The sequence below is a fragment of the Manis pentadactyla genome, chromosome 1 (assembly GCF_030020395.1).
Source record: "Manis pentadactyla isolate mManPen7 chromosome 1, mManPen7.hap1, whole genome shotgun sequence".
In the NCBI taxonomy this organism is placed as follows: Eukaryota; Metazoa; Chordata; class Mammalia; order Pholidota; family Manidae; genus Manis; species Manis pentadactyla.
The window spans coordinates 62990351-63017577 of record NC_080019.1 but is presented as its reverse complement, the minus strand read 5'-3'; the positions used below and the strand labels follow the sequence as shown (position 1 = coordinate 63017577).

The window sequence follows — 27227 nt, the reverse complement described above, 5'->3', positions numbered from 1 at the left end:
CTGTGGGAGGATGGGCGTCATATTCTGTGCTAGGATAGTTTATCTCCAAGTGAAATCCATCCCTCTCACTACAGAAGCAGAAAACCAAGTTCCGGGACTTCCCGCCTCATCAGTCCTTCTCTTACCCTACCCTCCGCCGAGGATAAAAATAGCCACCTCCCAGGGCCTCCCTGCGGGTGGAGCATCTGCGCGGACGCTGGGCCTGGCCCGGGAGCAGCTGCTCCGCAGAATTGGCCCCCGAAGGGAGGCATGGGGTCAGGGCCTAGGCGCTTGGAAGTTTCACGGAGACGGGGCTCCGGGAGCAAGTTTGACCGCGATGGCGGGTGGCTCATACAAATTCATCGTGGGGCTTGGAGGTCCGCGCATTGGCTCACTCGGCTGCCTTAAAAAAAAAGACGAGGTGTATCCATGATTTTTTACCTCTCTGGGGGACAGGGACTACCTAAGACAAATGATGAAATACACACGTCACGTCTCTGTGTGTGCACAAGCAGACACACTGGCACCATTTCATATTGGGGTCAGGGGAGGCTGTCAAAACCTGGCATGGACCGCAGCTTAACCCGTGATGAGGGCTGAGGGCTAATAATAGGGTCGTAGGACCATTATAAAAGACAAAAATTCGTAACGTCTGAGAAAAAGGTATTACAGTTTGCAAAGCAAGATCTTTTTGGAGCATAAATGTATGTAGGGTATATCCACGAGAACACAGAAATGTTAATGCTGACTCCGATGGTGGGATAAAAGGTGATTTCTATTTTTCTCCATTTTCCACTAAACAAAAAAGCAAGTTTCTCTTGCAACCACAACGGCCTCATCCAGGCGTTTCCCTGGATCTGGGGAGCCCACTCGACTGCAGGAGCAGTTCGGGTCTGCCGCCTGGACATACTGTCGTGGAGGTGGGGGTTACAGACAACAGACGAGCAAAACATTAGACTGGCAACAAAGTGGCGGACAGGCTCAGTAGACGGTGATCAGAGAACGCTTCGCCCGCGCCGGCGCTTTAAAGCCACAGCTCTCGGCGCCCAGCTCCGGCCTCAGCCTGCAAGGAGCGGGAGGTACGTGCGTGCACGCTCTCGTGGCGGCGGCAGCGCGCACGGGCGCGACTTCGCAGCCAGTCCCCAGGGAGTGGACGATGCCGCCGAGTAGGCGGCGGCGGCGGCGGCGCGCTCTGGCGGTCTGAAGCGGCGGCCGGCTGCCACGGGCCGGCTGCGCGATGAGCTGGGCGGCCGCCCCCGGCTCGGGGCTGTGAGGAGCTCGGGGCCGGGGGTGGGCGGCACCGCAGCCGGCGGCCCACGCTCCTCCTTGGCGGCGGGGGCCATGCGCGGGACAGCGCGTCCGGGGCCGCCGGGCTGGGGCCGCCTACCGGGGACCCGCGGCCTGAGGGCCCCGCTGCCGCCGTCGCCGCCGCCGCCGCTCCTGCTCCTGCTCCTACTCGTGCTGCTGCCGCTGCTCCGCGTCGCCGCGGCCCCGGCCCCGCGGCCCCCGTCGCTGTCGCCCGCGGGGCCCAGCGTGAGCCTCTACCTGAGCGAGGACGAGGTGCGCCGGCTCATCGGTGAGTGGGGCCGCCGGCGCCGGCCGGGCAGGTCGGCCGAGCTCCGGCAGCTTCCGGTCTCGGGAGGCCCAGTCTGCGCGGCTTGGACCACGGGCGGCGCGCGTCCCATCGCCCGGGGTCGTCTCCGGGCCCCGGCCTTTGCCTGCCCTGCTGGCTCGGAGGTGTGGTCCCTGCCCAGCCCCTCGGGTCCGCCTTCCCGCCTCCCCGCAGCCCTCACTTCCGCCGCGAGGGGACCAGGGGACCCCTCGGCCTCCGCGAAAGACCCGGGACCCACCCCAGCCCTCCTCCTCACAGCCTCTTCAGCCTTTCGCCTTACTCCGAGGATCAAGCGCCCTAAACTTTTCTTCCCCGCTGCACCAAGTTTCTTTGATCCTTCCTACGCCTGTCACTCAGGGCCCTGGATTTCGGTTATCTAGAAATCCACGTTTTATTTAAAGTAAACCTGCAAACCCTTGGCAGTGGTTTTGATGCCCTAGTAGAGGCCACCTTACTGTGCTCATACTTTCTGGTGATTGTCCTTTTTAAAAAATGACAAGAGAGGGAGATTGTAAGGGCACCGCATGCATGCTCCAGGCAGTCTCCACATCTTGCGGCGGATGGGCATATTTTAAATAGTGAATGAATCCCCAGGTAGCAGACCTTTTAGCTCCTTCAGTACGTTTTTGGTTCTTGTCTTAGATGTGTTGGACTTTGGACTGATCTGTCTTTCTGGGCCACTCTTCTACTTTCAATACCTTGTAGGGGAAGGAGAACTTGGCTTTGGATCAGTGGATGGTTATATTCTACCTAATTAGCTTTGTCATTTAGGGAATTATTTTGAAAAATAATGGTATTCTCCTGTTGAGACTTTATGGATTCTGGAAATAACCCTTTAGAAGAAGGTCCGATAGAAATGGGCCCAAAAGAAAGTCTTTGGTAGTTGCAGAGACCCAGACATTTACTTTTTTTGCGTATTATGGCACAAAATACATTTTTTTCATCGTTACTTCATCTCAAGTTTGTGCTCCATCTGAGGGGGAAAAGTTATTCCTTTAAGCATCCATTATCTCTTAGTTTTGTTTTTTAAAGTTATAAGACTTTCTTGAGGTCTGTTGAGGTCCACTCAATTTGAAATGGATTGCTTTTAGCAGACTATTTAGACATTGTTAAATATGTGGGTTTATAGTTTTTAACCAAGGAAGAATGTTGTGTTTTTGTAATGTCCTGCCATTCATAATCCTCTTTTCAGTTTAGTTGCATTAGCTGAATTTAGTTGAGCTGAATTAAACCTGCAGATTGGGTTAGTCTTGGAACATAAGATTAAGGTTTAGAAAAATAATGAATGCCTGCTTATAAATTGACTCACATCACATTAACTTAAAAAATACAGTGTACCATGCATAGTTTTGTAAAGGTTTTTTTGTTAAAAGCATATAATTTGTGACTTTCTGTACATGTAAGAAACCTGCTGGGGTTGGGCGTAGGGGCCAGGGGCAACCAGAGGCTGACAATGATTGAGTGCCTGCCATATACCTGCCCCTACATGTTTTCTATGCATCAATTCCTCTAATTTTCTTGTGACCCAGTGAAGTAGATAACGTTATTCCTATTTTAGAGATGAGGAAAGTGAGGCTTTAAGTAACTTGCTCAAGGTTGTATAATTTAAAATCATAAAAAAATCAAATACAGTGTTGAGATAGGCCACAAAGTTTTATTGAATGAAATGAAGATACTGTATATATGGAAGTTTGGGTATAGTATGGTGGGAAAGACATCATTGCTAATTAATACTTGAAATGAGTATTTATACCTGATTGATGAGCATCCAGTGTAATACCAGAAATAGTTTACTGGGAAGAGGTGAAGGAGATTGCCTCTGGGTCAAGATGGACCTCCAGCTGAATTTTCTCTAATGCAAATAGTTGACCTGTTACAGTGGGTCATTTGACTCTCCATCCTGCCAGATCAAGGTTTTCTCCTTCCATCCTTTCCCATCTCCCTCATCCTTTTACTTTTAAAGGAATCTTTGGCTGCCCCTTGGTAGGGAAGAGCAAGTGGGTTGTATACCAGATATCTAGAGTTCTCAGACTGCAGTATCACACAGAAACTCTTATGGTGTTTAAGACTACGTGAAATAATATTTTGTGCCAATTTTTTGTGTTGCTATGGGTTAAATGCCTTCTGAAAGCTGACTTAGGAAAGAAACTAGCCATCATTTTGTGATACTTCTAAGACAATGAGTTTAGAATTCCAAGTAAGAAACTTATAAATGAATTGATAGTAACAACTTTGTAAATTGAACTAATGTCCCAAAGGAAAATAAGTTGTTGTTTTAATCTAATTAATTAATGTACATAGTTAAAAAAAAATCAAATAGTGCTAAAAGAAACAGTGGTCTTCTGCCTTTGGTCTTTTTATCCCCTGGGATCTGTTTTCCAGCAGAAGCTACTATCCAAACTAGTTCTTCTGTTTATTCTATTCTTATTTTTATTTTCACATTTTGAAATCAATGTAGAATAAGCATTTGACCTCTAGTATCATAACTGAGCACTTGCCCTCAAACCCTACAATATACTTTTACCAAAAAAACCAGCATTTAGTACTTACATTATTGTGCATATATTTATTGCCCACTTCTGAGTTAAATAGTGACCCATGATTATGTTTTTTTTTCCTACACATTTTTGTTTTTCCTGGAGCAATTACCTTTCAAAGTTTTTGATTCATTTTTTATGTGTCTGTGGCTACATTCCCCTCAGATTCTCCAAGAAATACGTTAAACGCCTTCATAATTTTTTTCCAGGTTGTGTCACAGCAAATCTATCAATTCCACTTGGCTTCTCGGAGACTCCCCGCTCCAGAGTCTTCCATCCTCTTGTTACAATCTGGACAGTAGGATTGTTTTTCCTTCACCTCTGTCCTTTCTCTCCTATCTTGGAGCCTCTGTTCCCTGGATCTCTTGTCTTCATTTTTCTTCTGTTTGCTTTCTTTTGCTAAAGGGTATATCCTCACTAGCTTCCTATGAAGAGGTACATGGGAGGTAAATTATTTGAGGCCTTGCATGTCTGAAGGTGTCTATCCCATCCTTACGCTTCATAGATGATTTTGCTGAATTTAGAATATTGGGTTGAAAATAATTTATTTTTCACAATTTTGATGGTATTTCACAGTTCTCTGGCTCTTTTTCTGATGAAAAATTCAAAGCCATTCTGTTTGTTTCTATTGAAGTTCAGAATCTTTTCACTGGCATTCTGAAATTGTACATTTTTGGCGGGGGAGTCCTTTTATCTCTCTGTCTATCTCCTATCTTGTCTCAGTGGGCCTTTTTGATCTAGAGATTCATATTCTTAAGTTTTCAAAAATGTTTGTTACTTTGATAATTTCCTACTCTTTATTGTTTGTTTTTTCTTTCTGTGATGGTTTGGTTATTGAGTGTCCCAGAATTAATCTTCAGATATTCTTGTGTTGCCTCTTACATCTTTGTGGAGTTGGGAGGAAAAGAGAGATTTCTTAATTTTGTCTTCCAAGATGTTATTTTAAAAATTTAATAATGTTTTAAAATTTTTGGATCTGTTTCTGTTTTCTCTTTCCATTTCATATTGTTTCCATTTAATTTTTATTTTATGGAGGTATTTATCTTCACTTATCTTTGAGGTGTATGGTAAATATTTTCTATGTGTTTAACATTTTTAAATATTTCTTCTGCTTCCTCTTGTGTGCCTTTTCATTTCAGGGTTCTTTTTAGTTTGTTTATATCATAAAGACCTGGTGATCCTTGGCTGTCTAATTAAGAGCAAGATGCTGAAAAGTTGATTAGGGGGAGAGAGTGTGTGGGTGCTGGGGTGGTCTAGTGACTTCCTTTGGAGGGCAAGTGGACTTTTCACTGGGCGTTTACCCCACATACCAGCATCTTCATATCTTCAGGACTAGTCAGCATCTGCAGAGCGGACACCTCCACTCTCCTGCTTCTCCTGTGCTTGGTGATACACTGGCTGCCTGGGTTTGGGTTATCTGGCTGGGGAGGGAAGAGGGTGCTGCCCGTTTAGCCTGTAGACTGACTTGTCCTGTTTACAGTTCTGCCAATGTGGTTCAGTTTCTTCAGAAAAAACTTGGGGCTTCCAGCTGGACCTGGGGCTCAACTGTTTTGAATACCCTTTTCAGAGGCTCACCCATTGTCAGAACTGAGCCTCAAGCCAGTCATTGGGGTCCCTTGGGGCCTCAGGGCTGCTGAGGGATAGTGAGCACTTCAACTGCTACCCATCTTGCAAAAATCTGTTGAAAGGTTTAATATATTGTTGTCTTCTTTCCCTTTCTGTTTGTCTTTGTGGTTTAATGTCTTTTTTATTTCATTACTATCATTTTAGAGGAGTTTGGGGAGGAAATGGGGATAAAGACAAGTGGTCATTCCCCAGTATATAACTAGTAATTAAGGTTGGGCCTTGACTGTTGAAGAGCTGGTTATGTAGCAGTTTTGTGTAATAACAATATTAAAGAGTTGACACTTTTTAGAGTGCTGTGACAATCTTTTGCTTGTGTCAGGCACAAAGGAATGAATCCCTGTCTTATCTTAGGTCTTAGGTATGTACTGTTATTTCCTTTTATAGATGAGGAAACAGTCTTGGAGGAGGTATGTAACTGGCCCATGTCCTTGGTAAGTAGGGCATGCAATTCTGATGGAAGTCCATACACTGACTCCAAAAGCCTCAGGAGCTTTTTAATCTCTACATGGCAATCCTGTGTCCCCAGGCCCTGATTTATTGCTCTCAATTACTCTTTTTAACAGACTGCAATGTAGGCATCATTTCCCCATTTTACAGATGAGGACTTTCATTTGGGGCCGTTTCGGCAGTGAGTTGAGGGCCAGAATCCTGCCTGAGTCCAGAATCCATATGGTCTCTTTTGTCAGCTCAGGAAGAGTTGTGATTAACCGGAATACTCAAGGCAAAGAATCTGTAAGCTTGCTGTTACACGAGCTTGTCTGTGGTCTTAATTATTACCTGCATCTTCCCGTGTTCTCTGTGTGATTGATAATCCTGATAGTACTGACTTCCCTAAAGTCCAGAGCATGTAAAAGTGGCATGTGGCTGGGGCAGTGCTAGGGGTTTGGGAATGAAATGCTGATTGCTGGGGGACATTGTGTACACTGATCATGATGGCAGTGGTGGTATTGGTGGTGGGTAGGGTCTCTCTGTAGGAGTCAGGGAAGCTTCTGAGAATAGACTGCCTCCCACCAATTAGAAATTCACTTTGGATAATTTACTTCTCTGTTAAAATAAATACCCTCTGGAAGAGTTAAGCATTTTTCACATCTTATTAAAATCAGTTCAATACTAGCTGATATCTTTGCTCCCCAAATCAGCCCAGTAAAAAATTTTGAAGTGCAACCAAGTACCATATATTGTGGTAGGAAATGGTGATTCAAAATTATTAAATTATTTTTCTTGAGGAACTCAGAATTTCATAGGGGAGACTGTTATGTCTAAGACTCTAACACTGAGATAAGAGTTATATTGCTGATTGATGTAAGTAAGTTATTGTAGGAGTGGTTACTTTTTACTATAGAAGGTGGGGAGCAGGGAGAGGCTTAGAGAGTTTAAGGAAGGTATTCCCAGAAAAGGAGACATTTGAGCCCCATCTTGAAGGATGAGTTTGATAGGCAGAAAAGAGGAGTAGTTCATGTCAAGGCAGAGAAAATAGCATGAACAAAGCCATAGACTTAGGGAAGCAAATGTATGTGAAATCCAGGAATAGGAAAGCCTAACATGGCTGAGATGAGATAAATTGGCAGAGCCTGAGAGTGGTAGAGTATAAAGCTGGGTTGTAGGTGGAGACTGGATTAGGAATTTGAATTTTATCTTACAGGTAATGAGTAGCTGTTGAAAAACATGGGAGAGGAGCGTGCACAGACAGGACTGGCTTATGAAAAAGATAATTTTGGCTCCAGTGAAAAGGGTGGCTTTGAGACTGAAAAGCTGGATCTGGGATATGGGACAGAGTCAGACTTGTGGTGATAAGAGGGATCAACTAGGGTAGTTGGAGGGGTGGGATGGATTTGTGAGGAATTTGCAGCCACTTTGGAGAAGACTTAGTGGAGGAGACCTTAGGGTTAATGAAAATGAGGCGTCACGGAGGAATCCAGGATCTCAGATTTGGGCAGCTGAACTGACACTTTGCTTTTGGGAAGCGGTTGAGGAAAAGAAAATGAGATGAGCCATGTGTTCCTCTCCTCCCAGCACCTCTCTTTCCTCCCTCAGGGCAAGTGCTTGGTGGGGGATGGCGGGCCTCTCTGCTGATGTATCTACCATAACTTGCCACTGTCCAGACCCTGAGGAGTTGGGGTGCTGAGAAGATTAGCACCCTGCAGTTAACTCTTAACCCTGGGTGTTTTAGGTGGGGTTGGTGGCACTGATGCAGCATTAATTTGCATCCATGTGTTCTTCATTGGGAGAGCAAGGCTGAGACATTGTGCAGTTAACGGTTTTCGAGTTTTTTTCCTTCTTCGTGCTACACATATGGGAGAACTCTATCTAATTATGGCTAAGCCTGTCCCCTATGAGTCACATCCTGAGTTGACTAGTCAGTTCTGAAGGTGCTGCCTGAAATACTGTTTGCATTTTAATGGTCACTTGAAACATGTGGGTATTTTTTTTAGCATCCTGAATTGAAAAGTTTCACAGCATTACTTTTGGGGATCTTATGCCAGTGTTTTCTGAAAAAACCTGCCAGCTATATACATACTAAAACAACATGAAACAAAAACTTGGACATGAAACATAGCCATTAATTATACCACACTTAAAAGTATGTTTCTTTTGTGTTATCCTTGTTGATGTAAATCAGATATAATATTTCCTAGTCAAAATGTTATTAAACAGCTTTAATTTTTGTAGGACCTCTTAAAATGTGATGTGCAAAACAAATATGTTTGTATTACTGTTACAAAGTAAACACGTCTTGAATGATTCTTTTTACTGTGCTGAGTAGGTGACAGTGCTGAGTGGTAAAATATTTTTGGAAAGTAATTTCATAGGTCTATCCTTGTTCATAAGATATATATTATGTCTTGTCCATAAATATGTTCTTATATAAATATATGTGTTGCAGTACACTTCTTGCTATGTGCTAAGTACTCCACACTGTTCTCTTTTATTTTATCAACCATAGGCAGTGGGTGGCATTGACATTTTTATAGATAAAGCTGAGGCTCCGGGAAATTACAGAAGTTGCTGGAGGTCAGAGAGATGTCTGGGGCTTTGTGACTCCAAAGTGCTTGCTTTCTCCTTTCTGCTACCTCTGAAGGTTAGCAGTTTACTTAGTCTTTATCTAAGCAGAATCATCTGAGGGGCTTAAACAAAAATAATGGATTCCTAGACTTATCCTGAGCGATTTGTTTAGGAGATGGAGATGGGGCCCACGAATGCCATGTTTTATTGATTGTAAGTTGTACGGTTCTTCCACATTTGAAAATCTCTGAAATTGGAACCATTTTACAATCAATGGTGAGTCATCAGTTAATTGAAAGCCTTTTTTTCAATCTTAGTGGCACAAAGAATAATAGTGTACTTTATATTAAAAATACGTAATTATAAAAATGCGATATTATAAAGGAAACTTAGGCATAACTTGCCACCTTCTTCCTTTTTTGCCAGGAGGGGGGTACCTGTCACAATTTACTTTCAGAGTTGTAAAATTCACTCGTGATATTTATTACTTGCTTGTGGTAATGGCTGTGTAGTAATGTCTTTGCAGGGAAAGCAAATAATGGCAGTCAAATATTACCATAGGTTTAAGAGCAGTAGTAATTTAATTTTTAACTAGGAGGTTGCTGGCCAGAGATATCAGAGGTTCTCCACCTTATTTTATGAAAGCCTTAAGGACCTTTCCCTCAACAAAGGCATGGACACCCACACATACTAAGTTTTGCATACTGTGCCAGGGGTTCCTAGACTTTGGGGGCCTTGCAGGGACCCCCTGACTAAAGCATTTTCAGATAGGGAAGGTGACAGTGCATTATTTGAGTCATCCATTTGAAACCCAAAGTGACCTTTCTCTTTGATTCCACACCACTCCCAAAGGTGATGTCATCACAGGTATAAGAGGCAAACCTGAGCACAGCATTTGTGATGAAGCTTTGGGCTTCCATTTTCAGGGATCACAGAAGTACAGTGAAAGTTATTTTCTGAAATGTGATCTCTGGAGGAGAGGAGTAGGGAGATGCTTAATAAATGGTTCTCTGCAAACTGTAGCCTGATCTGGTAAAGCAGTGACAACTAATAGCCACTCCAGTGGATTGCTTTTAAGTGAGCGATTTATTTTGACCACATATCATGTTTTCTTCCTGAAGTGGCAAAGTGAAGAAAGGTACTCAGTGATTGGAGATACCTGGCTTTTCCTTGGGAAGATCAGAACATTCCCTTCCTTGAAGCTGACTCCCTAGCCACTTCTCAGGGACCAAAAGGATGGGTCTGCTTTGAGGAGGCAGCCTGGAGGAAGCGGGTGGAGGGAGGGTGCTTATTTACATGGTCTTCTCTGTCAGTCATGCATATCTTTTTTCTCTTAAAAGCTCACTTTGATTCTTTTTACACTCCCTGTATGTACACATATACACTCTAAACCCAGTTCTAGTGAGATATTTAAGGTTGTAGGAGAAAGATAGGAAGAAAACGCTGAATGGACAAAGGATTACATGAAAAATCTTAATCTAGAAGATTATTGTTTAAACAGCTAAGGGGATTTAAGATTTATGTACTTTTTCATCTTTAATTCTGAAGAAAGTATGCCCCTTTCCTTTCTCTGTCTAATATTTGTAAATTTCCTGTTTTGTGATGTAGTTAAATATTAGGTCTCAGCTAATATTCTAGGTGTAGTTTGACTATAACTAGATTTATTCAATTCTGATGGCAAATTATTTTATGTATCTATTTCAGCTTGTTAATTTCCATAAACCGGGAAATTTTGAAATGTCTCCGTATTTTTTTTTCTTTTAGTGTCAGTAAAAGAGAGTATTTAGTGGTTTCATACATAGTGAGTGGTTTTGGACTTTTTTCTTTGGTTAATGTACCACATTGAACCATCCTGTTATAGGCAGGAAAAAGTGATGTTTAAAAGATTATCTCGACTAAATTAAATTTTATACCTAAGTTTTGACTAGCATTTGGAAATTGTGGATGATATCATGGAATAATAGAGTTTTGGCTGACATTTGGAAACCATAGATTATATCATAGAATAATAGAATTTTTGTGTCTGAAGAGGGACATTAACATAGTCTGGTTTAACTTGTTTGTTTATAGTTGAGAAAATTCATGCCTGGATAAAGTGGTTAAATAATCGATTGCCAAAAGTCACTCAGCTACTTATTAGCAAAAACTCTACTTTAGTCCTGTTTCCATGACATCACTTTTGTTTTCCTGCCTTAATTGATTCCTGACGTTTTCTTTAAAGTACCATTTCCCTTAAAATCCATCTTTTTATCAATAGCAAGCCATTCATGCATCTAACACTTGAATAGCTACAAATATACTAAGACTCGAGTCCTGTTCTTGAGGTGTGCAAAGTAGTGGAAGAAACAGACATGTGAACAGGTTCCTGGAATGAATTTTATGTGCTGTAAACATGGCTCTTTTTATAAAAGGAGATGGTTTGGCCATTCGCACTAATCAACTATTGTTGTGGCTGTGGGAAACCAATAGTTAACTTTTAAAATCATTTGGAAGAATTTTTGAACTATTGAATTACTTGAACTTGAGCTAGACAGGCCAGGTCATGTAGAACACAAGCCTTGAATTAAGTTTGAATTTAAGATTTTCTATGGAAAAATGAGTTTTTCTTGATGGGTGTTGAGAGTTTTACAGTAATAACTTTGGTTTTTCAGCTTGGAATTTGGTTGCTTACAAATAAAATGATAAGTAAATGTTGTATTTCCTAACAAGAGAGCAACATTCCTACTTTGGTGAAATTGGTAGTGAGAAATTTAAGTCTGGTTACTGTAATTGAACAACTGTAATGTTTTTTGTCCTTGGTTGGTATAGAAAAACTATGCATATTCTAATCCGTGACTGTCCACTCTTGCTCCAGTCTGCCTTCCAGCAGTCCCTTTCCACTCTCCACCCACTTCACTTCACTTGCTCTGTTCTCTTTTTTGCTGTTGTTTTTTTTTTTTCACCTTTGGCTTGTGGAGCTCCAATTTTTCTTTTGAGGTTTCCTCTCACTCTTCATAGCGCTTCTTTATCTCTTGAGCTTAACTGAAACCTGATTTTCTCTCTTAAGTTTTCTCATAATCCTTTCCAGTCACTGAAAGTCAGTTTTTTTTACACTCGACTTCATTTATGGATTAGGGACCAGCTCTTTTTCTTTTCTTCTCAAAAAATAATTAGTTGAGGTGAAATTCACATAATATAAAAGTAGCCATTTTCAAGTGAACAGTTCAGTGACATATAGTACATATATAATGCTGGGCAACCACCACCTTTGTCTAGTTTCAAAACATTTCTATTGCTCCAGAGTAGAACTCCCTGCCCATTAGCAGTTTCTTCTTGTCCGCTCTCCTGCAATCCCTGGCAAGCACCAGTGTGTGTTCTACATTTACAGATTTACCTATTCTGGGTATTTCATAGAAATGGAATTATACAACATGAGGCCTTTTGTGTCTTGGCTTTTATTTAGCATAATATTTTGGAGGTTCATCTGCAATGTAGCATGTATCAATATTTCATTTCTTTCTGTGGCTGAATAATATTTCATCCCGTGTATGTACCACAATTTGCTTATCTATTCATCTGACAACTAGATACCCATATGCAAAAGAATAAAATTAGACTCCTCCCTCATGTCATATATAAAAACTAATTCAAACTAGATCAACAACCTTAGAACTTAAACCGTGAAACTCCTAGAAGAAAACAGTAAATCTTCATGATCTTGGTTTTGGCAGTGGATTCTTAGATACGAGCAACAGAAGAAAAATAGATTAATTGGACTGTGTGACAATTCAAAACTTCTGTGCATTATAAGATATTATCAAGAAGGCAAAGACAGCCTACACTATGGAGGAAAATATTGCAAATTATGTATCTGATAAGCATCCAGTATTCCATGAAATAAGTCTTCTAATCCATGAGGACAGGATGTCTTTACATTCATTGAAGTCTTTAATTTCTTTCAGCAACGTTTTGTAGTTTTCAATGTACCAGTCTTTCACTTCCATGTTAAAATTTATTATAAGGTATTTTATTGTTTTGAGTGCTATTATAAATGGAATTTTTTCTTAATTTCCTTTCTGGATTCTTCACTAGCTCTTATCATGTGTTATAGCCTTCCTTTCCTACCTTGATTGTTTTGCCCCAGGGCTGTGATTCAGAATCTTCTTCTCTTTTGTTGTCTGTAATACTTGTTTGATCATTGCCCACTAGGGTTGTTGCAGTCACCTGACCTCTGCAGATAATCTCCCATGACTTCATTCCCTGACTTGTTTTCATTATTTTTCTCCATTTATCCTAAAGGATATTAAAACCTACCCTGATTTTTCTCATAGTTGTTATTCCTTTGGCCATGCTGGTGTCTGACTTCCCAGGTCTGTTTTCCAAATATGGTACTCCTTGAAATGACCATTTTTGACTTGGTCCTCATCTCAGCCCTTGGGAACTTCCTTGTTCTGACCAGGGCACCCCAGCCTTCTTTCTCCTTGCTACTGGAACCAGGCTCTGTTTCCTGGTCTCCTAAAGAGTTGCCCTCTTCCTGGCAGACTGTCTCAATAAAGCATTACTGAATAAATTGTTTCCCTCACTGCCTCTCTAGCCATTTCTCACTGTGCACTTCACTTTGTGGAGCCTGGCACACTACTCTGAGACAGTGATAATCCTCCCATCTACTACCCCTGCTTTGAGACTGCATTTAATTGCTATTGTCATATTCAAAACATATTATGTAATAATTAATAGCAGTTAGAAAGAGTAGGGTATTTATCTCCTATCTTAATTTGTCTTTTACTTTTTCTTAAAAAAATTTTTTTTTGAGTATCTGATGGGGAAAGAAAGAAAAAGATTACATTGGGAAATGAAGTATGATGTTCTTTTCAGAATTTTTTCCCCATTTTAGCCCTGTTGTCAGTGTTGCATGTGGGAGATTTTTTTGAACTTTGAGTTTCTCTTTTTGGTTCATCTTGTTTGCAGATTTCACCTTTTGGCATATTGGATATTCTAAGGGAAAGCTGGAAGAAGGTGTTTTATTTATTTATTTTTTTAACTTTTTTCTTTTCATTAAGGTATCATTGATATACAATCTTATGCTCAGGTTTCAGATGAGCAACATTGGGTTACTACATTCCCCCCATTATCAAGTCCCCACCACATACCCCATTACAGTCAATGTCCATCAGCGTAGTAAGATGCTATAGAGTCACTATAAGATGAGGAGCTTGATGGAGGTCACAGTGGTATTAGGGGATCATGGTATAGAAATGGATCCTTGAAGAGAGAAGGTCATGGATGGATGACCAGGATGAATAGCATGCCAGCACAAGTTGAGGTCCAAATGGGCTTCAGAAGCTTGATAAAAGTTAATAGACTCCAGTCTTTGCCTAGGCTTCAATTCGAATATTGTGGAGATGTTGCTTTGGTATGTTCAAAGAGGAAGGTTTTTAGTTGGGAACCATGGTTTCTGTCTATAGTTGGTAGAACTGCAGAGACCTTAAACAGTTTGGTGAGAATAGATACTCCCTAAGATACTTGAAAGGGAATTGGCTGTCTCTGTAAGTCTCATGAGATGGAGGAATTCAGAGAATCTCTAGTAGGACTAAACTCACAGATTATTAAATGACTGCATGCATGGCTTGAGAATGTGCTTACCTTCTTGTTCTCTTTTCTGCTTGTAGCTCTGTTTCATCTAGCTTTAGCGGGAGTTGAACCTAGATGTTCTTGATACTTTTAATTGTGTCTGAAAAACTTAAATATTTATACCTTGTTATTATTACTAGTGATAACATTATAACTTATTAGGAACAGAGTTCTTTATTTTATTTTATTATTTTATTTTGGTATCATTAATCTACAATTACATGAAGAACATTATGTTTACTAGGCTCCCTCCTTCACCAAGTCCCCCCAACATACCCCTGCACAGTCACTGTCCATCTTTGTAGTAAGATGCTGTAAAATCATTACTTCTCTGTTGCACAGCCCTCCCCGTGCCCCCCATGCACTATACATGCTAATCGTAATGCCCTCTTTCTTTTTCCCCCGCCCTTATCCCTCCCTTCCCACCCATCCTCCCCAGTCCCTTTCCCTTTGGTAACTGTTAGTCCATTGTTGGGTTCTCTGGTTCTGCTGCTGTTTTGTTCCTTCAGTTTTTTCTTTGTTTTTATACTCCACAGATGAGTGAAATCATTTGGTACTTGTCTTTCCCCGCCTAGCTTATTTCACTGAGCATAATACCCTCTAGCTCCATCCATGTTGTTGCAAATGGTACAATTTGTTTTCTTCTTATGGTTGAATAATATTCCATTGTGTATATGTACCACATCTTCTTTATCCATTCGTCTACTGATGGACACTTAGGTTGCTTCCATTTCTTGGCTATTGTAAACAGTGCTGTGATAAACGTAGGGGTGCATCTGTCTTTTTCAAACTGGGCTGCTGCATTCTTAGGGTAAATTCCTAGAAATGGGATTCCTGGGTCAAATGGTATTTCTATTTTGAGCTTTTTGAGGAGCCTCCATACTGCTTTCCGCAATGGTTGAACTAATTTACATTCCCACTGGCAGTGTAGGAGGGTACCCCTTTCTCCACAACCTCGCCAACATTTTTTATTGTTTGTCTTTTGGGTGGTGGCGATCCTTACTGGTGTGAGGTGATATCTCATTGTGGTTTTAATTTGCATTTCTCTGATGACAAGCGATGTGGAGCATCTTTTCATGTGTCTGTTGGCCATCTGGATTTCTTTAGAGAACTGTGTATTCAGCTCCTCTGCCCATTTTTTAATTGGATTATTTGATTTTTGTTTGTTTGTTGAGGTGTGTGAGCTTTTTATATATTTTGGATGTCAATCCTTTACTGAATCTGTCATTTATAAATATATTCTCCCATACTGTAGGATACCTTTTTGTTCTATTGATGGTGTCCTTTGCTGTACAGAAGCTTTTTAGCTTGATATAGTCCCACTTGTTCATTATTGCCTTTGTTTCCCTTGCCCGGGGAGATATGTTCATGAAGAGGTCACTCATGTTTATGTCTAAGAGGTTTTTGCCTATGTTTTCTTCCAAGAGTTTAATGGTTTCATGACTTACATTCAGGTCTTTGATCCATTTTGAGTTTACTTTTGTATATGGACAATGGTCCAGTTTCATTCTCCTACATGTAGCTGTCCAGTTTTGCCAGCATCATCTGTTGAAGAGACTGTCATTTCGCCATTGTATGTCCATGGCTCCTTTATCAAATATTAATTGACCATATATGTCTGGGTTAGTGTCTGGATTCTCTAGTCTGTTCCATTGGTCTGTGGCTCTGTTCTTGTGCCAGTACCAAATTGTCTTGATTACTATGGCTTAATAGTAGAGCTTGAAGTTGGGGAGTGAGATCCCCCCTACTTTATTCTTCTTTCTCAGGATTGCTTTGGTTATTCGGGTTCTTTGGTGTTTCCATATGAATTTTTGAATTATTTGTTCCAGTTCATTGAAGAATGTTGCTGGTAGTTTCATAGGGATTGCATCAAATCTGTATATTGCTTTGGGCAGGATGGCCATTTTGACGATATTAATTCTTCCTAGCCACAAGTATGGGATGAGTTTCCATCTGTTAGTGTCCCCTTTAATTTCTCTTAAGAGTGACTTGTAGTTTTCAGAGTATAAGTCTTTCACTTCTTTGGTTAGGTTTATTCCGAGGTATTTTATTTTTTTTGTTGCAATTGTGAATGGAGTTGTTTTCCTGATTTCTCTTTCTGTTGGTTCATTGTTAGTGTATAGGAAAGCCACAGATTTCTGTGTGTTGATTTTGTATCCTGCAACTTTGCTGTATTCCGATATCAGTTCTAGTAGTTTTGGGGTGGAGTCTTTAGGGTTTTTTATGTACAGTATCATGTCATCTGCAAATAGTGACAGTTTAACTTCTTCTTTACCAATCTGGATTCCTTGTATTTTTTTGTTTTGTCTGATTGCCGTGGCTAGGTCCTCCAGTACTATGTTAAATAACAGTGGGGAGAGTGGGCATCCCTGTCTAGTTTCCTATCTCAGAGGAAATGCTTTCAGCTTCTCGCTGTTCAGTATAATGTTGGCTGTGAGTTTATCATAGATGACCTTTATTATGTTGAGGTACTTGCCCTCTATTCCCATTTTGCTGAGAGTTTTTATCATGAATGGATGTTGAACTTTGTCAAATGCTTTTTCAGCATCTATGGAGATGATCATGTGGTTTATGTCTTTCTTTTTGTTGATGTGGTGGATGATGTTGATGGAGTTTCAAATGTTGTACCATCCTTGCATCCCTGGGATGAATCCCTCTTGGTCATGGTATACGATCCTTTTGATGTATTTTTAAATTCGGTTTGCTAATATTTTGTTGAGTATTTTTGCATCTACTTTCATCAGGGATATTGGTCTGTAGTTTTCTTTTTTGGTGGGGTCTTTGCCTGGTTTTGGTATTAGGGTGATGTTAGCTTCATAGAATGAGTTTGGGAGTATCCCCTCCTCTTCTATTTTTTGGAAAACTTTAAGGAGAATGGGTATTATGTCTACTCTGTATGTCTGATAAAATTCCGAGGTAAATCCATCTGGCCCAGGGGCTTTGTTCTTTGGTAGTTTTTTGATTACCGCTTCAATTTCGTTGCTGGTAATTGGTCTGTTTAGATTTTCTGTTTCTTTCTGGGTCAGTCTTGGAAGGTTGTATTTTTCTAGGAAGTTGTCCATTTCTCCTAGGTTTCCCAGCTTGTTATCATATAGGTTTTCATAGTACTCTCTAATAATTCTTTGTATTTCTGTGGGGTCTGTCGTGATTTTTCCTTTCTCGTTTCTGATACTGTTGATTTGTATTGACTGTCTTTTCCTCTTAATAAGTCTGGCTAGAGGCTTATCTATTTTGTTTATTTTCTCGAGGAACCAGCTCTTGGTTTCATTGATTTTTGCTATTGTTTTATTCTTCTCAATTTTATTTATTTCTTCTCTGATCTTTATTATGTCCCTCCTTCTGCTGACCTTAGGCCTCATTTGTTCTTCTTTTTCCTATTTCGATAATTGTGACATTAGACCATTCATTTGGGATTGTTCTTCCTTTTTTAAATATGCTTGGATTGCTATATACTTTCCTGTTAAGACTGCTTTTGCTGTGTCCCACAGAATTTGGGGCTTGTGTTGTTGTTGTCGTTTGTTTCCATATATTGCTGGATCTCCATTTTGATTTGGTCATTGATCCATTGATTATTTAGGAGCGTGTTGTTAAGCCTCCATGTGTTTGTGAGCCTTTTTGCTTTCTTTGTACAGTTTATTTCTAGTTTTATGCCTTTGTGGTCTGAAAAGTTGGTTGGTAGGATTTCAATCTTTTTGAATTTTATGACGCTCTTTTTGTGGCCTAGTATGTGGTCTATTCTGGAGAATGTTCCATGTGCACTTGAGAAGAATGTGTGTCCTGTTCCTTTTGGATGTAGAGTTCTGTAGATGTCTGTTAGGTCCATCTGTTCTAGTGTGTTGTTCAGTGCCTCTGTGTACTTACTTATTTTCTGTCTGGTGGATCTGTCCTTTGGAGTGAGTGGTGTGTTGAAGTCTCCTAGAATGAATGCATTGCATTCTATTTCCTCCTTTAATTCTGTTAGTATTTGTTTCAGGTATGTTGGTGCTCCTGTATTGGGTGCATATATGTTTATAATGGTTATATCCTCTTGTTGGACTGAGCCCTTTATCATTATGTAATGTCCTTCTTTGTCTTTTGTTACTTTCTTTATTTTGAAATCTGTTTTGTCTGATACCAGGATTGCAACACTTGCTTTCTTCTCTGTGTTGTTTGCATGAAATATCTTTTCCCATCCCTTGACTTTAAGTCTGTGCATGTCTTTGGGTTTGAGGTGAGTCTCTTGTAAGCAGCATATGGATGGATCTTGCTTTTTTATCCATTCTATTACTCTGTGTCTTTTGATTGGTGCATTCAATCCATTTACATTTAGGGTGATTATTGAAAGGTATGAACTTATTGCCATTGCAGGCTTTAAGTTTGTGGTTACCAAAGGTTCAGGGTTAGCTTCTTACTATCTTACTGTCTAACTTAACTCACTTGTTGAGCTATTATAAATGCTGTCTGATGATTCTTTATTTCTCTCCCTTCTTCATACGTTGGGTGTTTTGTTCTGTGCTCTTTTTAGGAGTGCTCCCATCTAGAGCAGTCCCTGTAGGATGCCCTGTAGAGGTGGTTTGTGGGAGACAAATTCCCTCAACTTTTGCTTGTCTGGGAATTGTTTAATTCCTCCTTCATATTTAAATGATATTTGTGCTGGATACAGTAGTCTTGGTTCGAGGCCCTTCTGTTTCATTGCATTAAGTATATCATGCCATTCTCTTCTGGCCTGTAGGGTTTCTGTTGAGAAGTCTGATGATAGCCTGATGGGTTTTCCTTTGTAGGTAACCTTTTTTTCCTCTCTGGCTTCCTTTAATACTTTGTCCTTGTCTTTGATCTTTGCCATTTTAAATATTATGTGTCTTGGTGTTGCCCTCCTTGGATCCCTTGTCATGGGAGTTCTGTGTACCTCTGTGGTCTGAGAGGCCATTTCTTCCCCTAGTTTGGGGAAGTTTTCAGCAATTATTTCTTCAAAGACACTTTCTATCCCTTTTTCTCTCTCTTCTTCTGGTACCCCTATAATGCGGATATTGTTCTGTTTCGTTGGTCACTCAGCTCTCTTAAAATTCTTTCATTCCTGGAGATCCTTTTATCTCTCTCTGCATCAGCTTCTCTGCTTTCCTGTTCTCTGTTTTCTAGTCCATTAGTGGTCTCTTGCATCTCGTCCATTCTGTTTTGAAGTCCTTCCAGAGCTTGTTTTATTTCTGTATTCTCCTTCCTTAGTTCTTGCATATTTCTCTGCAAGTCCATCAGCATGGTTATGACTTTTGTTTTGAATTCTTTTTCAGGAAGACTGGTTAAATCTATCTCCCCAGGTTCCTTCTCATGGGAAGATGTAGCAGATGCCGAAGCTGTCTGGGTTAGTCTTGTCTGGGTCATATTTTTTTGCCTTTTCACGTTGACAGGTGTTATTGACTGTCAGCTGGGAGGGCCAACCTTTTCACTTGCTACTTGCCTTTCTTTACTGGGACAACTGCAACCCCTAGTGGCTTGTGTTGGGTAATTGCGTGTAGGCTGTGTCTTTGTGTCTTGCCCGGCTGGAGTGGAGGGATCTCCCTTTCTGTGGGGGGCTGTTTGGCTGTTTACCTCTGTGAGGAGTCTCAGAGCTGTTGCCCAGGGGGTTAGTGTGCCCGGTTTTCCCTGTAATTTCCAGCCACTGGGCTGTGACCTGTGTTGTTTCCGTCTAGCTGTTAAGTCCCTATCCCTTTAAGACTTTCAATAGGCATTCGCTTTTCTTTGTCACAGGGGCATCAGCTTCGGAACCCGCTCAGAGGTCTTGCTGCCCTATTTCCCTAGTTTCCAGCCCTCCACGCATGCACTGTGTCTGCGCTCTGGTGCGGGTGGCTGGGGCTGGGTGTTTAGCAGTCCTGGGCTCCCTCTCCCTCCCACCAGGAGCTGGGGGGAGGTGTGCTCGGGTCCCGCCAGGCCGGGGGTTGTATCTTACCCCTTTCACCAGGCGCTGGGCTCTCACATGTGTGGATGTAGTCTGGCTGTTGTCCTGTGTCTTCTGGTCTCTCTTTTAGGATTAGTTGTATTTGTTGTATTTTCAAAAATATAGTATTAAAAATTTTTTTTTCACAGTAATTACTGATATTCCATTCAAGATAGTGATTAAATTTTGCCTTTAAAATTTTTGTTCTAAGAGAATTGAATAAATTTTAAAGAAAAATATTAAATACAGGTAAGATAAAGTGGTATGACAAAATTGGAATATGTGTTATGGTGAAGGTTGCATGTCGCTATGGTTGGGGAAGTGGTCTGGCAATGAATGAAATTTGGGAATTATTCTCCAGCATTTCTCAGGCATCTATGTAATTTCTGCATTATCTGTAGTACTAACTTGTTTAACAATGTTTACTGAGCATCTGCTTTGTGTAGAGAACCGTCCTGAGAAAATGAGGAGATTACTGTACCTTCTAATCTGGGGAGGAAAGAGGATGTGTGTTTGTGCCGCAGCTGGTATGAATGCCTCATAGCAAGCCCTGTCAGAGTGGCCAGGGCCTTGTGCTGCTGGAGCAAGTGGAGGTCATCTCTGGAGGGGGTCTTGAGGCCTTGGCTCACACTCTTTTCCCCCAAGTTCCTTTCTCCCTTCCATTTTGAATTTCTCTAAATTGCGTAAGTTTTTGAGGGGAAAAGGTGCTTTGTTTGTAGATAGAACTCTGAGGAGGACTTTGTTCAAAGGGAAGAGTGTCACATTGGCCCTCAGGAGACGGATTGTGCTACCAGAGTTCTGGTTCCAGTATCCCTGTGTTCAGCCAGATAACTGCTTGTTTTGCATCTCACTTTCTTTGTATTTTTGGTTATGGTGAAGTCCAGTGTCCTTCCTGCTTCATGAAGCAGCACATGTGAAAAAAAATTGTGATGTACGTTTGCACATCAGTGTTATTTTCACTCTATTAGTATTTGAAATACTGATGGTTAATGATTTTGAGAGTATTTTAGGTCTTTAATCCTTTTTTCTCTATTTTTTTTTTCTAGGTCTTGATGCAGAACTTTATTATGTGAGAAATGACCTTATTAGTCACTACGCTCTCTCCTTTAACCTTTTAGTACCCAGTGAGACAAATTTCCTGCACTTCACTTGGCATGCAAAGTCCAAGGTAAGAGAGTGGTCCACCAAAGATGGCAGCTTGGGACTGCCAAGGCTGAGGCTGTGAGACCTTAGCACTTCATGGTCACAGCACAGTCACTAGCACCCAGTGAGACAAATTTCCTGCACTTCACTTGGCATGCAAAGTTCAAGGTAAGAGAGTGGTCCACCAAAGATGCCAGCTTGGGACTGCCAAGGCTGAGGCTGTGTCTGAGGGCTGCCCTCTGTACAAAAGCATTGGTGGGTAGTGTGCTATAGCAGTTATGGGTCTTTTCAGGTCTATATGTTAAATATTTAGCCTATTCCTCTAGATTTTCTCAAGCTGTTTAAAATCAAGTTAGCCATTATTTTTGTTACTAGGTTAGAACTGAACACTTAAATCCTTCCAGGCTTTTCAAACAGGGATGCTGATCTAGCTTGAAAACGTGTCAGTAGGACCTGCTAGTGACTGTGCTGTGACCATGAAGTGCTAAGAGTCAGGGGTGGGGAGCTTGGTGAGGTAGGTGTTTTAGACAGGTTTGATATAACAGAAATAGTTCTCCCGTTCATGGAGAAACAGTGAAAGTAAGGTGCAGCAGACACGGGCACCCATGTGTGCTCTTCCTTTAGCCCTAGGAGTGCTTGTCTGGCTTACTTGTTTCTGAAATCTTTACATTTCCTCTAACTGTCTGGGCCCATTCAAACGTAAGTTTTCTTACAGGCCAAAGAGTGGGAGGATGAATGTAGAGCCCACCTCCCCTAATCAACTTCTGTTTCTTTTATCAGCATTATATACAGGCTTTTGAGTTGGATTTTACTTGGGAAATAAAAATAGTTTTGCTACTAAAAATCTTGTAGAGTTTTTTTTTTTTAAGTGCAGTACGTTGCTTTCTGTCCTGAAGTTTGTTGCAAGTTTAAATTTGAACACTTTGATGTAGACCTTTCTACTTAGAAAACAATAGTAGTTATTGGGAAAAATTCACATATTATAGAATTGCTTTAAGAACTGTTAAGACTTTGTAGATCTCTACCCAGGGTAATCATTATTTATAGTTTGGTATACTTCAAGACTCATTTTTAAAAAAACTCTTAAACAAAAAAGGAATTTTATGACACACATGTTATACAGTAATTTCTCCCTGCCTAATACTGTATTTTGGCATCATTCCATTTGTAGATTTATTTCATTCTCTTTAATGTCTTTTGTAATATGATATTGTATGGATATTTAATGTATGGTCATTTGTTAAGTGCCTTGTCAACATAAGGATTTTAAAAAAGCATTTTATTTCAAACAGTGGTTCCATTTTCTGTTACAAATAGTCTTCACTTCATTTGGCAGGCTAAATCCATGGTAAGGGATTGTGAAAACAATTGATAGTTCATCTTTTGTTGCTGTTTCTACCTTGTTATTGATGAATATAGAAACAGAAGGAAATATCTGTGTGTGTGTATGTATAGGCATATATGTATGTGTATACATATATTAACATCTTCAGAAAATTTGTGCACTTGTGGCATTATTTCTGAATAGTAAATTATCACTAGGTAGTTGGGTCAAGGAGAGTGTGCATGTTTAAAATTTTGATCAACATTGTCAAATTGTTTCTTCCTTCCCTCTCCCAAGATGGTACCTTTTATGAACATTCCTTACAAAGTAAAGAAGGGTACTTATTTCTTCAGTTCCATTCCCTAACACTAATATATTAAGTATATTTGCTTACCAAATAAATGAGTAAAAATGATTAAATAAATATGCATGTATTCATATTATTATATATATTCAAACATGTATTACAGAAACATTGTACACACATACACATAGACCCATTAACACATTGCTGCAGGAGTCTTGTGATTAAAGTTGAGTTAGCTTGAATCCTGGGTAAAACATATGTACCTTGCTATCTGGAGCCTTGGGTATCCAAGTATGGGGGTTGCACTTTAAGAATAGACAAATCTCTTGAGGGTGAAAACCGCAAAACCAGAGGTCAAGAGAAAATTCAGTGAAACAACTAAGCATATTTAGTAAATGTTAACCTGGATATGCTGAAGTCCCAAAATAAGTGGTTTAGATAATTCAGAAAAGATTCATCTAAGACATTTTAATCTGAGTTATGTCAGTTTCAGTGAGAAGGCACCCGAACTTTTCAAGGAAACTGGGCTAACACAATTTTCAGTATTCTTACATAGCATTGTGTGACCTTAACGATTGTTTGGGGGGAGGGTAACTTTTAATTTTGATACAGTTTCAAACATGAAGAAAGATCATGCTAGTACAAAGAATTCTCATATATCCTTTACCTAGATTCACAAGCTGTTACTGGTTTGCTCTGTTTGCTTACTGTGTCGCTCATTCATCCTTTCTCCCCTTGGAGAGTGCACACGCACTCTTTGCCCTGTGAAAGTAAATTGCAAGCATCATGTCCCTTTACCCCTAAATTCATCAGTGTATATTTTCTAGGAACAGGGCATTTTTTTTTATTGAAGTATCATTGATATACAATCTTATATTAGTTTCAAGTATACAGCACAGTGGTTCAACAGTTACCCATATGTTAAATCCTTACCTCCTCTAGTACAGCTACTGTCAACATAGGAAGATGTTACAGAATCATTGAATATATTCTCCATGCTGTCCTACTATGCCTGTGATCAACCTGCATTATGATTGAGAATTTTTATGCCCCCTTATCCCCTTCTACGTCTCCCACCAACCCTAACCTTTCCCCCATGGTAACCACCAGACCTTTCTCCGTGTCTATGAGTCTGTTGCTATTTTGTTCATTCTGTTTTGCTTTGTATTTATATTCCACAATTATGTGAAATCATACAGTATTTGTCTTTCTTCACCTGGCTTATTTCATTGAGCATAATACCCTATAGATGCATCCATGTTGTTGCAAATGGCAGTATTTCTTCTTTAATGGTTGAGTAATATTCCATTGTGTATATGTACCACAACTTCTCTATCCATTCATCTACTGGTGGACACTTAGGTTGCTTCCATATCTTGGCTATTGTAAATAATGTAGCAGTAAACATAGAGGTGCATCTATCTTTCTGAATCAGGTATTTTGTTTTCTTTGGGTAAATTTGTAGAAGTGAAATTACGGGGTTGAATGGTATTTCTGTTTTTGGTTTTTTTAAAGAATCTCCATACTGCTTTCTCAAATGGCTGCACCAATTGACATTCCCACCAACTGTTGTAGGGGGGTTCCCATTTCTCCACATCCTTGCCAACATTTGTTATTTTTTGTCTTTTGGATAGTGGCCATTCTGACTGGTGTGAAGTGATATCTCATTGTGGTTTTGATTTGCATTTTCCTGATGATTAGCAATGGGGAGCATCTCTTCATATGCCGGTTGGCCATCTGTATTTTTCTTTGGTGAAGTGTCTGTTCAGTCCTCTGCCCATTTTTTAATCAGGTTATTTTTTTTTTCTGTTGAGACATATGAGCTCTTTATATATTTTGGCTGTTAACCCCTATCGGATAAATCATTTACAAATGTATTCTTCCATACTGTATATTGCCTTTTTGTTCTGCTGATGGTATCCTTTGCTGTACAGAAGGTTTTTCGTTTGATGTAGTCCCAATTGTTCATTTTGAACAAGGACATTCTTTACGTGACCAAAGTATGATAATCAAAATCAGAAAATTTAATATTGATGCAATATTATTATCTAGTATACAGTATTCACATTTTATCATTTATCCCAATGATGTTCTCTGTTGCTCTTTTTTTCACCTGATTCAGGATCATATATGCAATTAGTTGATGTTCCTTTCGTCCCCTGTTAATCTGGAACACTTCCATGGCCTTTCTTTGTATTTCTTGACCTTGACATTTTTGTAGCATGCAGGCCAGTTATTTTGTAGAATGTCCCCGAATTTGAGTTGTATGAGGTTTTCTCAAGATTGTGTTCAGGAATGTCTCTGGCAGTAACACCACAGAGGTACTGTCCTTCATAGTGCACTTGATCTCAGCTTGTCCCATAACTGGTGATGTTAACGCTCATCACTCAGTTTACCAGGTTTCTCCACTGAAAAGTTTTCTCCTTTGTAATGAATAAGTAATTGTGGGGAGATAATTTGAAATTATATTAAAAATCCCATATCTCATCACCCTTGCATGACTGGTTTTTACATCTCTATTGAGAACCAGTTTCACTTTTTAGTCAGTGCTATCATGGAGAGTAGCATGTCCCTCCCTGCTCACTGGAAGAGGTCAGATCTGTACTAGGTAACCATTTGGTAGGAGTGTTGTGGAAGGAATTAAAAAATTTATGGAGTGGCTTGTTTTGAATTTTAAGTTTCCTTGCAACTTTGAGATCAGCTGTTTTTGTGAACATCTTTCTGGTTAGAGAAGCTTCTAATACTCTCCAAAAATTTGATAGTTTATCCTTTGTTACTTTCCCTACCTTTAATGTTGATTAATATGAAAAACAAATAATGCATATATTTTTGAATAGTGAAAAATCTAATGAGATAGAACAGATTCTGTTCCAGTGACCTTGAACAGGGTGTGATTATTTCTTGGCCCACTTAGGAAAGAAGAATGCTGATACATCATGAGAATGTTTCCTGGGCAAGTAAATGGATATGGACTTGTGAATAAAAAAGTAATGTGGGGTGTGGTGTTAGAATTGAACAGATTCTTCAGTTCTTCTCTTACTCATTCCTTTATTTTTATCTGTAGTGAATTTCAGAGATCTGACATTGCTGATAGTGGATGTCTGTGGAGTTTAAAGTGCCTATCACAAGGAGGAGGTTGCAGTGGAGGAGAGTAGATAGAAGAAGGCTCAGATGAATATATATATGTTTGAATGACAAGCAGTGTTGGCCTGGGTACATGTTGGGTCAGGAAGAGCCTTGGTACAGCTCTATCTTCCATGTTCTTCATGTTATCTTATATAGCATAATTGCTAAAATACTTCTGTGGTAGGTATTAAATACCATCATAAGTGCACATTTGGACTGCTGTTACTGATACGATATTCCTTGCAAGGCAGAAATTCCCTGACATCTTGGAGGGCATCACCATCTATTTACATATCTATGCCAGAAGCCTAGAAGGGATTCTAGATTCTTCTACATTTTCCAACTCCAGGTGATTCTTTCTCATAATTAAACCTTAAATTCATCTCCTGGCTCTCTTGGGACCTAATGCCTCATCCTTAGTTTGGGCCTTCATTGTTTCTTAACTAGATCTGGAAATAGTCTTTGAACTGGTCTCCTTCTGTACTGACCCCTTGCTGCATCCCTTCCAGAGCTGTTCTAGGGCTCTTGGTTGCCACTAGAATAAAGTTCTGATTTTTAGGAAGCCTTTGTGACCTTGTCTCTTCCTTTTCTGCCTCCTGTCCACCTAGTTGTTTAGTGCCATTTTGTTTGGAAATTTCTTGAATGCCGTGACTCTATTACATTACTGTGTTTTCTCTGTGGAAATGCCCTTTCCCCATTCTTTACCTTATTAACTCCTAAATGCCCTTTCCCCATTCTTTACCGTTTATCTCATAAATATCAGTCTGGTGGCACCTCGCCTTTGCTGTGGCAGGTGCCCCTTCTGTACCAAAGTGCCTCTCTCTTTCCTCCCTCATAGCCCTTGTCATATTCTAAGGATATTGTAGAAGGTGATTTTATTTTCTGTCTGCCTCCTTGATGCTGAGCACCTCAAAGGTGGGAACCCCTTTCATCTTACTCTGTGTTCTGTATCTGGTATGCACCTGGTGCTTAGTTACAGGCACACTGGGGGTTTTTCAAGTATTTTACTCTGAATAAAGTTGTAAATTTGGAAAAATAAATAGATTCATAGA

General features: G+C 40.2%; 1 protein-coding gene across 3 annotated transcripts in view; it reads left to right on the top strand.

Annotated features, from left to right (window-relative positions):
• The first annotated feature begins 1124 nt into the window (after nt 1–1124).
• Nucleotides 1125–27227, top strand: part of RYK (receptor like tyrosine kinase) — an 87016-nt gene continuing 60913 nt past the window's right edge. For 2 of the 3 annotated variants that reach the window (XM_057497672.1, XM_057497666.1), the window contains exons 1-2: nt 1128–1555; nt 21322–21443. In XM_057497672.1, the coding sequence (XP_057353655.1) occupies nt 1321–1555; nt 21322–21443 (357 nt within the window). In that variant the 5' untranslated portion in view covers nt 1128–1320. Of the gene's footprint in view, nt 1556–21321; nt 21444–27227 lie in introns of all 3 variants that reach the window. The other variant, XM_057497680.1, reaches the window with a different exon arrangement.